The 13,067-nt window shown below is 36.2% G+C and overlaps 1 protein-coding gene and 1 long non-coding RNA gene across 10 annotated transcripts; both read left to right on the top strand.

Moving 5' to 3' along the window:
• Positions 1 to 1,343: 1,343 nt before the first annotated feature.
• LOC110780096 (uncharacterized) lies at positions 1,344 to 10,190 on the top strand. 9 transcript variants are annotated; one of them, XR_008924150.1, is made up of 13 exons: positions 1,344 to 1,622; positions 1,725 to 1,780; positions 1,871 to 1,960; positions 2,911 to 3,165; positions 3,316 to 3,509; positions 3,829 to 3,876; positions 4,699 to 4,864; positions 5,205 to 5,295; positions 5,481 to 5,563; positions 7,060 to 7,125; positions 7,833 to 7,988; positions 8,062 to 8,505; positions 9,908 to 10,190. It is a non-coding gene; the product is annotated as an uncharacterized lncRNA (long non-coding RNA). The 9 variants fall into 9 exon arrangements; XR_008924152.1 differs by having other exon boundaries at positions 1,345 to 1,622; positions 8,062 to 8,267; XR_008924156.1 differs by lacking the exon at positions 8,062 to 8,505 and having other exon boundaries at positions 1,347 to 1,622; positions 1,854 to 1,960; positions 2,937 to 3,165.
• Positions 10,191 to 11,828: 1,638 nt separating this feature from the next.
• LOC130462380 (uncharacterized) lies at positions 11,829 to 12,745 on the top strand. Its single transcript, XM_056830518.1, has 2 exons — positions 11,829 to 11,911; positions 12,013 to 12,745. Exons 1-2 carry the CDS (start codon positions 11,834 to 11,836, stop codon positions 12,589 to 12,591), a joined length of 657 nt encoding a protein of 218 aa, XP_056686496.1. The 5' UTR covers positions 11,829 to 11,833; the 3' UTR covers positions 12,592 to 12,745.
• The last annotated feature ends 322 nt before the right edge of the window (positions 12,746 to 13,067 follow it).

Below are 13,067 nucleotides of genomic sequence, written 5' to 3'. Positions count from 1 at the left end.
AATTAATCACCCCTTTTAATTCATGCAAATTTGTAATATTTAACCATGTTCATGCAATTTAGATTATGAAAATAATAAGGGGCTCGTGATACCAGTGTTAGGTTATGATACATATGACAATTCATAAATCATGCGGAAAAACCATTTAGCCAGGAATACATATTATTTACACATAATCATATAGCATAGTTTAGATGCATACTCTTTGTTGCGTGCCTTCCCTAGCTGCGCCCGAACCGAACAAGAACAAGTCTTTAGGACTCCAAGTGTCGTCCCTCCGTAGATAGTCCACAGCACGTCCGGATCCGCCTTAAGATTGACCAACTAGAATCGCCCTTAAGGTACTAAAGATTTTCGGCACTCTTAGATAAGAAATGTGTCTGAATTTTCTCTCAAAAACTCACTTTGAATACTTGAATAATCTATATAAAATATGTGACCCTAGGCACGTATTTATAGAGTTATGGAAAGGGTTTTGGAATCCTATTAGGATACTAATTTATTTAATTATAACCCTACTAGGACTCTAATTAAATAATCATTATCTAATAGTTTTAGGATTTAATCACACTTCGAATCCTGATTGCTTCAGGATTCCCGCACAAGCAATGCACGAGCACCGTACACCCGCGCAAGTCTTGCGGCCCACGCTAGGCGCACAGCGCTCGGCCCATTGATGCGCTCCGCGCGCGCGCGCCCAAGGCCTTGGCTGGGCCTGGTCGAGGCTTGGCGTGCGCTGGTGTGCGTTGGCTCGCTGGGCGACGGCCTGGCTTCGTGCTGGGCCTTCGTCTAGCGGGCCTCGTCCGATGCTAATTCGTATGATACGCTTCCGATTAAATTCCCGATTCCGGAATTCATTTCCGGTACGAACAATATTTAATATTTCCGATTCCGGAATCAATTTCCGTTTCGAACAAATATTTAATATTTCCGTTTCCGGAATTATTTTCCGATTCCGATAATATTTCCGATTCTGACAATATTTCCGTTTCCGGCAATATTTCCGATTCTGGCAATATTTCCATTTCCGATAATATTTTCCGATACGTACCATGTTTCTGTTTCCGGCAACATCTACGACTTGGATAATATTTATATTTCCGATACGATCCATATTTCCGTTTCCGGCAATATCATCGTTTCCGGAGTATTCATTTCTTGCCTGTGACGATCTCAGCTCCCACTGAAACCAAGATCCGTCGATTCCGAATATCCATAGATGGAGTATCTAATCTAACACCCTTTTAAAAGTGAGGAGTTGTTCTTTACTATTCATACAATAGTATAGTGACGGAACTGCCCTCAATCTCCTTAACAATTTCATTTTTGCCCTCCTCATCTTTCGCCACCTTCCGCGTAGCTCTCTTGCCTCTCTCTCCTTGATATTCATCTCTTTTCTCTCTCCTCATTTTCTCTGCACACACACTCTCAGGCTCTCAGCCATTCGACCTACTCATGTTCTAGGGTTCTAAACTTCCATTTCTTTTTTTCATAATTCACTCCATCAACTACCAAACCATTCTCACTCCTAACTATCAATTTCAAATCGAAACTCTACATTCTTATTTACAAACTGCGATGAACAAAAATTAGGGTTTTGAACTTTCGATTCTTCAGAAAAGGTCAGATCTCTGCGATGTTTTGATCAATTTGATGCGATTTTAAGCTATTTTTGTTGATTGTTTATGATATTCAGTGGCCTCATTCTTATGTATATTCTGCAGATCTGATTTGCCCCCTTTGCTTCTTCCCACTCTCTCGAACCCGAATCCAACACCAGGTATATCAATCTTCATCTTTACATCATCAAGTGATTTCTAAGTTATTAATCTGATTTTATTTAAGTAAATTAGAGTAATTTGTGTTGCAGAGATGAAGATTGTTGCCGCTTGCTTGTTGTCTTCTTTGGGCGGTAAAGCTTGCCCTACTGTTGATGATATCAAGAAAAATCTTAGATCAGGTCCTTTCTCTCGTCACTTTTTTCATAATGGTAGCTTGATTGATGAAGATATTATATACAATATTTGTCTTTTACAATTATGTAAGCTAATAATGTCGATCATAATGCTAATGTAGTGTGTTGGGGGATAATATGAGATGGATTTAAGTTGTTAATACAGAATGAAGTTGCTGGATTTGTTTCAATTTTGGCGTATTTGTACATCATATTTTGATTGCGACTAGATTCATATTGATTGATTCCAGCTAATTATTTTGAAGAATTCGAGGGTTGGGCGTCTTTGTTATATGACATGAATGCATTTTTAAGTAGTTATATGTTAAGAGTGTATTATGAATTTCAGGTCCTTCAGTGGAGCATCAAATTTTAGTTGTGAGTTGACTGTTCTTGTGCTTGCGAGTTATTTGAATATTAGTTGCCAATAGGTGGATGTTTCACAGATACCTATTGGTAGTGCGTCAATGTGTAGATACTTATTGAAGTTGCTCTATAACCAGAAGAAACTACAAAGTGGGTTTGGAGAGGGATTGGGACTGTATGTGGTTGAAGTAGATTACATTCGAGTAGATTAAGATTTAAGAAAGTTTCTTAATGTTAATACAGTCATTGCATTTGTTTTCAGTAGATTAAGGTTCGAGTGCCCTAGACTATAATCAATTAAGTGGATTGGAATTATACTTACTGGGACTTTGGAGACTATTACACTAATCATTTGGCATAGATTAGTACAATGTATCATGTAGGAAATGGGGCATAGTTCATGCGATATTCATTTTTTCTTCATTTTTTAGATCAATTTTCCTCCTCGTATTAAGTTTCTCTACCAATTTCTGTATTTTTGGAACTTAATTGAGGATCTTTTTAGCTGCATAAGTTTTTTTTGGTGTCATTAGTATAATCTGTATACAACTAAGTTTGCAAAATCAATGGTGATATGGTACTTCTTTCAGTTAATGCAGGGGCTTCTTGGTTTCAGCTAGGCCAGTTAATGCAGAGGCTTCTTGGTTTCAGCTAGGCGCAAAAGTAGTGGGCTCACAAATAATGTAAACCAGTCAATATGAAAACTATACGTGAATTTTCAATGATTGAAGATCTACATTCATACCTTGACAGTTTGATTAGCTTTACCATCAAGTCTGAATTTTGATATGAAGGCGTTCTCTTCAACATCAACATTGTTGAAGCTAGCACCGGTCTTCACAATGGTATTGATTATAAATTTTCTTTACTTTTTTCCCGTTATTGTTCCGACTATTTTAGATTATTGGAGTTTGCTTTTTTCGTTTCTTAAAAACTTTATTTGAATAAATTTGCTATTATTTCTAGGATTTGTGTGTATATAAATTTTTTTATAGGGTTCTTTTGATAGGGTGTCAGTCGGAGCTTGAACCAGTCCAATTTCCAAAGGCCAATGTCCATTACTAAATTCTTTGATCCGCTATGTCACCTTCTGCGCGTGCCGCAACCCCGTGCTCTGGCATCTGCCGCATCCCCGTGCTCTGGCATCTGCCGCATCCCCGCCACACTTCTCTCCCTGCCTAACTCCCGGGTATTTTGTTCTGAAACCTAACACGTCTATTGATTCTCTTAGTTTTCTCATATCTATACATGAGTTTTGAGTATGGGTAAGCTTACTTTTCTCTAATATTCTACTGTATCACATACAATATTAGTTGTTTTAATTGAATTATTAATGGTTTCTTGGTGTTATTTTAATATGGAGTGGTTTTTGTACATTCTTTTGAAATTAAGATGTTCAGTGCCTTTCCTTTCTGTACATTGTTTGATAATTATCCGATAATTGCAGATTCTTTGCTTTGTAAACACTTGATAATCTGCTAATTAACCAGATTTCTTTTTCTTGGCAGGAACTCATGAAGTATTTCAACTAAGGACGCATTGCGAGCACATTAATTGTAAGCTTATTGTTTTGTTTTTTGTTGCTTGAGTTTTGGAGCAAACTGTAATGCCTTAAAATCGAGTATGGTTTTCGTGAATTGAACAAAAAAGAAAATTAGAACTGATAGCAACAAGTTTAATCCTGTTAGAACTGTGTTGGTAATTCTTGTACAATGGAAAAGTAATACTGAAAATGGTATATTTTGGGCAGCTGATTTTTATTTGACAGACCTGCGGCAGTGTTGAATGAAAAACCGGTTGAAAAATGTTGAGATATAAATAAATTGCTCAAAAAATGCGTGATTGTACTAACTACTAATTAGGGTCGGGATTATGTTACAAAATGCAATTTTTTAGCAAAACATATAAAAGACCTTGCAGTTAATTCGAGTGTATCTCATGGCTAAATTGACAGCAGTACTGATTAAGTTGCTTAGGGTTTGTCCGTTATCATATTTTGTTTATGGTTAAAACATGAATATAGATTAACTATTTATCATTTTTCATTATATACTGTAAAATGACATTCATTTTAGTTTTCATAATAGTATAAAAGACATTCTTTTTATCGCGATCCTACAAAACTTTCCACATACCTGTTTCTGTGTAGTTTGTTTAGGTCATGTTTTTATTGAGTGTAGTGGGTAAAGGAGACTCTTAGGGTTTATAAATTCCCATTCATATGAAAATCTATATCTCCATGTTGTTAAAGTAAATAACCTAATTCCCTATGTCGCATCGCCTCTCATCTCATGGAGGTATTCATATACAATATGCTTTTACATATAGCCTGCTCTATTAATGTTTCTGTACAGACTAATAAGGCAGTTGCTTCACAGTGTAACAAAATTCGCGATGCGCTGTTCGGAGATCAGATTACAACGTCAAAAAGATGCCCTCCAGCCCAAAGGGACTTATGAAATCACAGATGCTCCAATCCGATCTGCAGACCAGCAGTGTCAAAGAAACGAATTTGAGATGATATGAGAAGAGACTATATATATGGTAATGTTATCTGAATATAATAAACTCTTGTTTTAGCTGTTTGTGATAAACTATTGTTTTAGCTGATAGTGATAAACTCTTGTTTTAGCTGTTTGTGATAAACCCTTGTTATTGGCATTGAATGTTGATTGATACTAGAATAATTATAGGTTGTCCCCTTGATTAAATACAGATTAGTGTCCTGGTAAAAAAAAATAAACCCCAGTGAGTAGACTGCATAGAGTGGAAAAGTGTGCAGCCGTACTCAACGCTTTAAGAATTGTTTCTCCTTCAATTTGATCTATAAAGAACGCCCGCTTGGTTATAGTATCTTGCTTACTAATATTATATTGGTGTGCAGGGACGAGAGTGGAAGAAAGCTCAACCCAGATTAGAGTATTGGGAAAGTGGAAGGCAAGTCATAACAAGAATAGCATTGCTACTGTTGATTGGTAATTAGATGCATATTACTGAATTATCCATAAATAATTTGTTATTGAATCAATGTCCTGTTTTTAAATACTTCACGATGAGGTTAATGATTTTAGTCTTTAGTTGTTCACTTCAAGTTTTCTTGGACTTCACGCTCAATCATATTTCACTCTAACTTCTATTTGTGATGTCTTTATTTTTGCAGTTTGCTTGGACGGAACATTGCCTGCTTCTCATTGGGATCGTGGGTTTGGGTCAGGGGCCAACAATTGGCTTATTCAATTAGAGGTGTGTAGTAATTATATGAAAGTGTTACAGTGCTATCTAATAATGTTCATGGACTATAAATCTAATTGTGCTCTTATAAAAAAAAAGAACAATATAATGGACATTTTTAGACAGAAAATAGGTGCATGATAAAGTTATGGATGATAGGAAAATTGTAGAAGATGGGTTAATACGTTCTTTGGAATTATTTTTGTGGAAGAGGGGGGGGGATTTTTAGGGGAAATATTTATATATACTCTCATTCAGAGTTGGAGTCTAATATATTCAACGCATTTTACGCTCCTCATATCACTTAGCTTTAAATATCACTGGGGTGAATGCAATTTGATAGAGTCAGGAGGACAAGTCTATTATTATGAGATTCAAGGATTTTTTGCTTTACTGTGAGGTATTGTCGTGCTATGAATTGTTGAGATCTAGCATGCAATGGGAACTCACTATTTCCCTAACGTAATGTATTGTCCCCAAAAAGATGGTAATGACCCCCCTTCCCGCCCCCTTTGCATTATCACTAGGTCATCCATTCAACCACCCCCCAAACCCATCTTCATTTTCGACGTTTTATCTTAATTACCCCATAATGCAATAACCCCAATCCAAGCATGCCTTTGAGCAAAGGAGCTCCGAGCTCCTTGTGTTTCATAATGACTGTCATTTCACTGTTATCGTATTTCAACTGACTCTAGATTTCCCACTGCCTCTCTAAGCTTTTAATGTGTATTATAGTTATTCTAAGTTCCCTTTTGGTGTTTTCCTTCAGTTCTTAATCTTTGTGAAGAGTGAACTAGGACAAAGTGACAAACACTATAAAACAAAGAATCAAAATTCCTCAAACCCAAACTAGCTCATACTTAAATGGCAACCATCAAAATATTTGGTAGAAGGTAGCATCAGTGCTTATAGATAATTTTAATGCACCAGAGTACTGGACATTATAGTGGGACAAACAGAAAAACGAAGTGACAAGATATATTTGGAGGCTCATGAGTCAAAATGCAGAAATGTTAATTGGTTAATGACACATAAGCATCTGAGCTATCTTTATTTCATACCCATCAAATCTTTTGCCATTAAGCCTGTTTAGAATGTTTAGAATCTTGACCTGAGAACTATAATGTCTACAATGCAAAAATTTGATGCCAGCGGCTGAAGTAAGTCATTGTACAAATTACGGAGTTTTGATTGCATTTTTTTGTTTATGAGTACCTTTATGTTCTATCACTATCTCATGTGTTCTTACCTTTTGTTTTTTCCTTGGGCGTGCAACGAGTTTCAACTTATGCATGAGTTATGTCTGTATGTACTATTAGCATCCCAGAGGACTTAGTAGATACATGCAACTCTGTCTACACTTCATGCGTTCCTTTCATGGATTCCGTTGGGACATATTTTTGAATCCCTCTGATTTGTCCTATCTACTTCATCTGTTGGTTCTTATTGTTATCTTTTTATTATGTTTGTCTAACTCTGATATCTGTGTTCCATAATTGCTGCAGCTGGAAACTCTCTTGAAATTTTATGTTCCGGTATATCGAAATCTTACCCTCCAGTGCTTATCTGAGGTAATACTGATGTTTGATTTTCTTAAGGTTTTTAAGTGTCCTCTGTATGTCCTCTTATATATCATTGTACATGTAGTTAAGTTAATCGTACATCATAAGTGTTTTCAAAACTGTTAGTTACCCCATGTCTCTAGAAAAACACCAGCTTGGTGAACTTTTTAAATCTTGTATAATTATAGTTTTGTTTAATTGATCGAAGTTTAGGTAATGTGGATTTGGTAGAATGTAAGGCACAGAGTTTTTATTGGTGTTTTGAGAGTTTGTTAAATTTGTTTTAGTAGGAGTTTGGTAAAATTTTCCATAAAGGGTTTGAGGGTTTTGTTAGTCTCCTTATTGAATTTGTTAGTCTCCGAAACTGAGCTTGAAAAGCATTAGGATACTCTGGGCTGAGATGGCTCAAGATGAGGTGACATTCTATTTTTTTCATCTTATTCATTATGACTAGGGTTGCTAGACTATTGGTGTGTAAATGTGGATGAGAAATAAATAAATCAATTAATGTATTTAGAAAGGATAAGACGGTTTCTCTTCCGCTCTTTCTTGTGGTTTACTGTTTATTTATCATCTGCAATTATGGTTTATGGTCACTCAGATGTTTTTAAAATATAATATGCTTTTAAAACACATTTTTTTTGTTTGATTACAACTTGTTAATCTGTAAATAAATGGACTTAAATTGTGAGTAATTGCATAATTTTTTCCTGCAGAAAGTACGGTATCCAGGTTATAACAGACCTGCACGCAGCACCCGGGTCACAAAATGGGAATGAACACAGTGCAACTAGAGATGGATCTCTTGACTGGGGAAAAACTGATGAAAATGTTCAACAAAGTGTTGATGTTATTGACTTCTTAGCTTCACGGTACATTCTCAGAACTAAATGATTTAGTTCCCTTCTGTCGTAGTGTCATGTACCTTACACTGTGTTTCTGCAGGACTGAGCAAAGTTTGACTTCAGAACATCTGAGGGAAATTTTAGAAAGAATTGAAACAGATGGTTTCGATACATGTTTCCCTCTTTTGACATGAACGAGGCCCACAAACATGTTTCCCCAGCTTTCTTGAACTCAAAATTTTCTCAGTCTTGCAAAGAATTATGAACATATATAAGTATATAGGTTCACGTGAGAACCACCTTAAGGTGAGAACTTCTCTTAACATGAGAACCTCAATCTTACCATTGATTTACTGAAATCTGGGCCAGTCATTACTTTTATGAATTAATCCCTATCACCCGTGATTTTCTATCTGTTCCCTTCCTCTTTCTATGTACTGATTAATTTTCTCTCTCATATTTCTCAAATTTCACCCCCAATTCTCAAATTTCCCCAATTTCTTACTAATTTTATAATTTCTTTGAAGATCTCTATCAAAATCAAGTAAGTTTTCTCGATCTTTTTATATTTTTAAGCTCGAAATAGTTAGGTATTAGCTTTTAATTCGTTTTTTTTTCTGCTGAAATTTGATAATTCTCATTGTATAATTTGTCTTATTTGCTACAAATTTAATTTAAAATTGCTACCTGCAAGTATAATTTGTGAATTTTTCTTTAGGTAATGCAATTTTCAAGTGAACTATTGCTCTCGAATTACTCTGGAATTTTGAGTGAACTTCTACTGTATTTTTTAACTTGAATTTCTGCAAATATTTAGTGACTTTGTGTAGGAATTTTAGTAGATTAGGGTTACATTTTGGGTTTCGTTGTTGATTTTGAACTTCAGTAATGTCGGAGTTTTACTTTACCCACCTTGGAGAGATATTGGACAGGGCCATATGTAAGGTCTTTTACTGGTTTGATTGTGACTTATGCCTACTTTAAGCAAAGGGGTTTCCTGGTTCATCAAATTGAATTCACTAAACTGTGATAACGGAAGGGAAGAACTATATGAAATCGACTCCCTTTCCCTGCCAAGGGTGGGAACCTCAATCTCTAGAGGCATTGGGTTATTGTTGATGCATGTTTCAGATGTATTTGATACAGTGTCTAAAACTTCCTTGGCAGTTGGCGCTATGTTTTGCCAATTTTTTACCCTTTTTTTCCTCCTGACTTTAGTTGTTAGGTGGAGAAACAGTATAAGGCAAATAGGAAGTTCAGTCTCAGGCGTTTGGGAAGTAAGCTTGCACTGTTAACATTGTGAAGCAGTAGAAATCCAGTTATATTAAGAAAAGCTTTCTTTCAATCCAAACAATCATAGATACAACTTACTGGATTTACAGTTTTCTTCCGTACTCTCGAGCTTTCTGCTGAAAAATAACAGCATCTGTTGGTTCTGTTCTAAGCCCCATCCTTGATTGTTTAGTGAATTAACAATTCCAGCCTCAAAACCTTAGTTGTTATAACTTATATGGTCCTTTTTTATCCATCTTTTCATTTTCTCGTCACAGCTTTTGAGTGCTTCAGTGAGGATATAGATTCAACATGGTCTCTTGAGAGACAACACAAAGATATTCTTATGTAGTTTTCATTGAAATGAAATTTCATCTAGCTAATTATGATAATTAAAACTTACAAGTACATGTTTTTGGCAGAACGGATGAGATGTTAGCATTGGCCTTATTTCTGCACTATAAAAGCCTATTTATCATTGTTTCTTTCCGTTTGTCAAGTTTGAAACCGATGAAGATAAAAGCCTATTGCTTGGGTTTTTGTGGAAACTGATTATGATGTTTTAGAATACTTGATTGTATATTTTGATCATAAATCATAAATACTTCTCTCGCGATTTTTGGTTGGTTGGCCTGATCAATTTTTTTCTAATTTATTTTATTGTCTTACTGCAGAAATAGTTTTTTGTTTATGGCAAAGTGAAGAATTGCAGTGTGCAGACTTGACATGGTGATCAAGCAATTTGCAGACTTGATATGGTGATCAAGAAGCGCGGGTCCTTTTTTGGTTTTTTTATCTTCTGTTTTATGTAGATGTTATATGAAATTGCTAATTGTAATAATTTTTTTTTTATGAAAGCTAATTGTGTGGATAGTAAGATCTTGTTCGTTCTTTTGCAATGGAAATTAAAGCTACTTGCAGTGGAACATTAATGAAGTATTTGTTGTCATCTTATTATGGATATTGTTTATGATGGTTGAATAATTCTTAGTGCATTTCAATAAATAAATGGCTAAATTATTCTGAATAACAGTTCTGAAGATAAGCACATGATGAACCATATGCATAATATTATTCGTAAGTAAGACGCGAAGGGTGAGAAAGAGGAAGAGGAAGTAGTGGTTTTTAGTTTTTCTCAACATCCTTCTATTTTAAGGATTGATTAAGTACTTGTTATTGAGTTCTAGCCCTTCAACAGAAAGGCTTTGCTTCTATCCGTGAAAATATAATATGGAACGTAAGTAGTGTGTTTCCCATGATTAGGTGACTAAAACTGTAGCTTATTGCGTTAATGACTATATTTCTTAGAACTTAGTTATTATTTATATACCTCTTAATTTTGAATAATATTACTGTAACTTTATCATTTCGAATCCTCGTGAGTTAGAATTAAGTGTTGAACAAGATAGTATATGCAATCTCGACAAATACAAGTGTTAGTAGTTTCTAAGCTATATATTCTTTTCTCCTAATAAACATTTATTAACCATAATTGAGATACTTTACTAAAAATAATTACACTATTAATTTTTTACTACCTTGGGGGACGGCGCGCGATAGCGCGTCGGCCAACAACTAGTGCCATTAAATACTTGATCCGTTTACGTACTATTTGTGTGACCCTACGGGTTCAGTCAAGAGTAAGCTGTGGATTAATATCATTAATTCCACTTGAACTGAAGCGGCCTCTAGCTAGGCATTCAGCTCACTTGATCTCACTGAATTATTAACTTGTTAATTAATACTGAACCGCATTTATTAGACTTAACATAGAATGCATACTTGGACCAAGGGCATTATTTCCTTCAGGCACATCCTTAAGGTGTTGGACGTGGAGGATGTGGAAAATGTGCCTGCTGGATATATAGTTGACCGATGGAGGAAAGATATACAACGCAAGCACACTCTTGTGAAGGTTGCTTATCATGATCCCGAGAAAACAGAACAAGTTAAGATCTATGACCGGATTATGAATGCGGTGGAACCTGCTGCCCTCCGTGGATCACTTTCCGAGCAGAAGTTGGATTTGGTCATAGAAGGTAATATGAATATTGTGTTACGTCTTGATGAGAGTGATACTCTTTCAGCAGTTGGTGATAACGAAGCTGGTGCACTGACTTCCGGGGGGAACAGGATGGCGATTGTTGGTCCTACGACACCAGGCTCCGTTAACAAACCTCCAAACAGCGTTGGGGATGATACTACCACACTTACCCCCCCTGTTATGGTTAAAGATCCTGTTTAGCGCGGTGGTTTAAAGGCTCACAGGACTCGTGAAAAAAGATTTTTACAACCAGGTGAGAATAAAAACCCCGCAAGGAAGCAAGTCAGGAAAAACAAGAGTGTTGTACCACAAGACTTTCCAGAAACCAGCAATTGTCAGAACACTTGCCTTCCTCAACACAACTACGTGCAGCCGCCAAACACCTTCCATCCTGGTTGGGGATCCCACGATCAATATGTGAGTGAATCACATACGCTACAAATTAAACTTAAACAAATATTGATGTGAGTTTGTGAGTTTGTGATATTCTATTTAAACAAATATTGATTTGAGTTTGTGATATTTCCAGGGGTATAGTGCTGATTACCTGCCTCAAATGGCTGGGCAAGTAAGGGGGACTATGGTATACCCTCAGCAGAACTACAACAATGGGGTATCTGTTCAACAGTTTCAGGTGATTTTTTTCGTGTCCTTTTGTACCACTCATGTTATTAAATGTTTATTAACCGTCAACAACATTTAGCTTGTATTTATTAGCGTTTGACATGTATACAGTCATCTGGAAGAGTAAGTGGAGTTGTTGCCACAAATTTGTTTCCCTCAGGACAGACAGAAATTCGCATGTCTGTGGGTGGGATTCGTATGACCCCGGAGGGTGGTGACGTACTTTTGTCCCAAGACCGTTGTGGTATATCAATGTCACAAAACATATCTGGTGGTCCAATTGCCCAAAACCTATCCGGTTTACACATGTCCCAGAACATTAATGGTGTGCAAATGTCGCAAAACTTGAGTGGAGTGCAAATATCTCAGATGTCGCAAATGTACCAGAATGCTGGTTCCATTCGTTACTTCACCAGTAACAGCAGCAGCAGAGGTGGAAATTATCAAGAGGTCGGGACTCATTGTATGCCTGCAAATCATAACCAGCACCGGCATAGTTTCCAGGTTGTGAACGAAACCTCCCATGGGGATCACCGTAGTTATCAACCAACTACTAAACACTTGTTGCAGTCCAATCCGGGTTTTTTAGTCAATGAGGGTGGGTGTGGAACGCATTCTATACATGGCGCCAGTGGTAATCCAGTATTCACTCAAGACCTGCTCGGTTGTCATGACCTTACGAAGAATTAGAATTGATTTCCATGGTGAAATCCACCCAATAAATCTACCTTTGTGGTACGTTATTTGAAGTTGATTGACTTCCATCCAATAAGTCTGAATTATGGCGTGTTACCATATGTGCATTCCTCTGTAACCATATGATTCAATTTGTAACCCAATTTGGGGTTTACAGGATGTTGTAACTTAAATAAGGTTACTTTAGATACTTTCGTAAACTGAATTTTCATAATTGACACAGAACTCTGAATTACTTCGTGTTTGCTATGTACTAAACCATGTATAATTCGGTAATTTGGTACCCTACTTCGTGTTTGCTATGTTTTACAGTATTTGTGTTAGTGTTTTTGCGGTATCTCTTATGGAACGACTATTTGTTAAAGTTATAGGGGTACTACATCTTGTCGTAACACCAGTACTTTTTTAAAAAAAATAAAGACGAATAATACGTATGAAGAATAAGAATAAGACTAGTAATACGAAAAGCA

The sequence above is a fragment of the Spinacia oleracea genome, chromosome 6, assembly GCF_020520425.1.
Source record: "Spinacia oleracea cultivar Varoflay chromosome 6, BTI_SOV_V1, whole genome shotgun sequence".
Lineage (NCBI taxonomy): Eukaryota > Viridiplantae > Streptophyta > Magnoliopsida > Caryophyllales > Amaranthaceae > Spinacia > Spinacia oleracea.
This window is presented reverse-complemented; position numbering and strand designations above follow the sequence as displayed.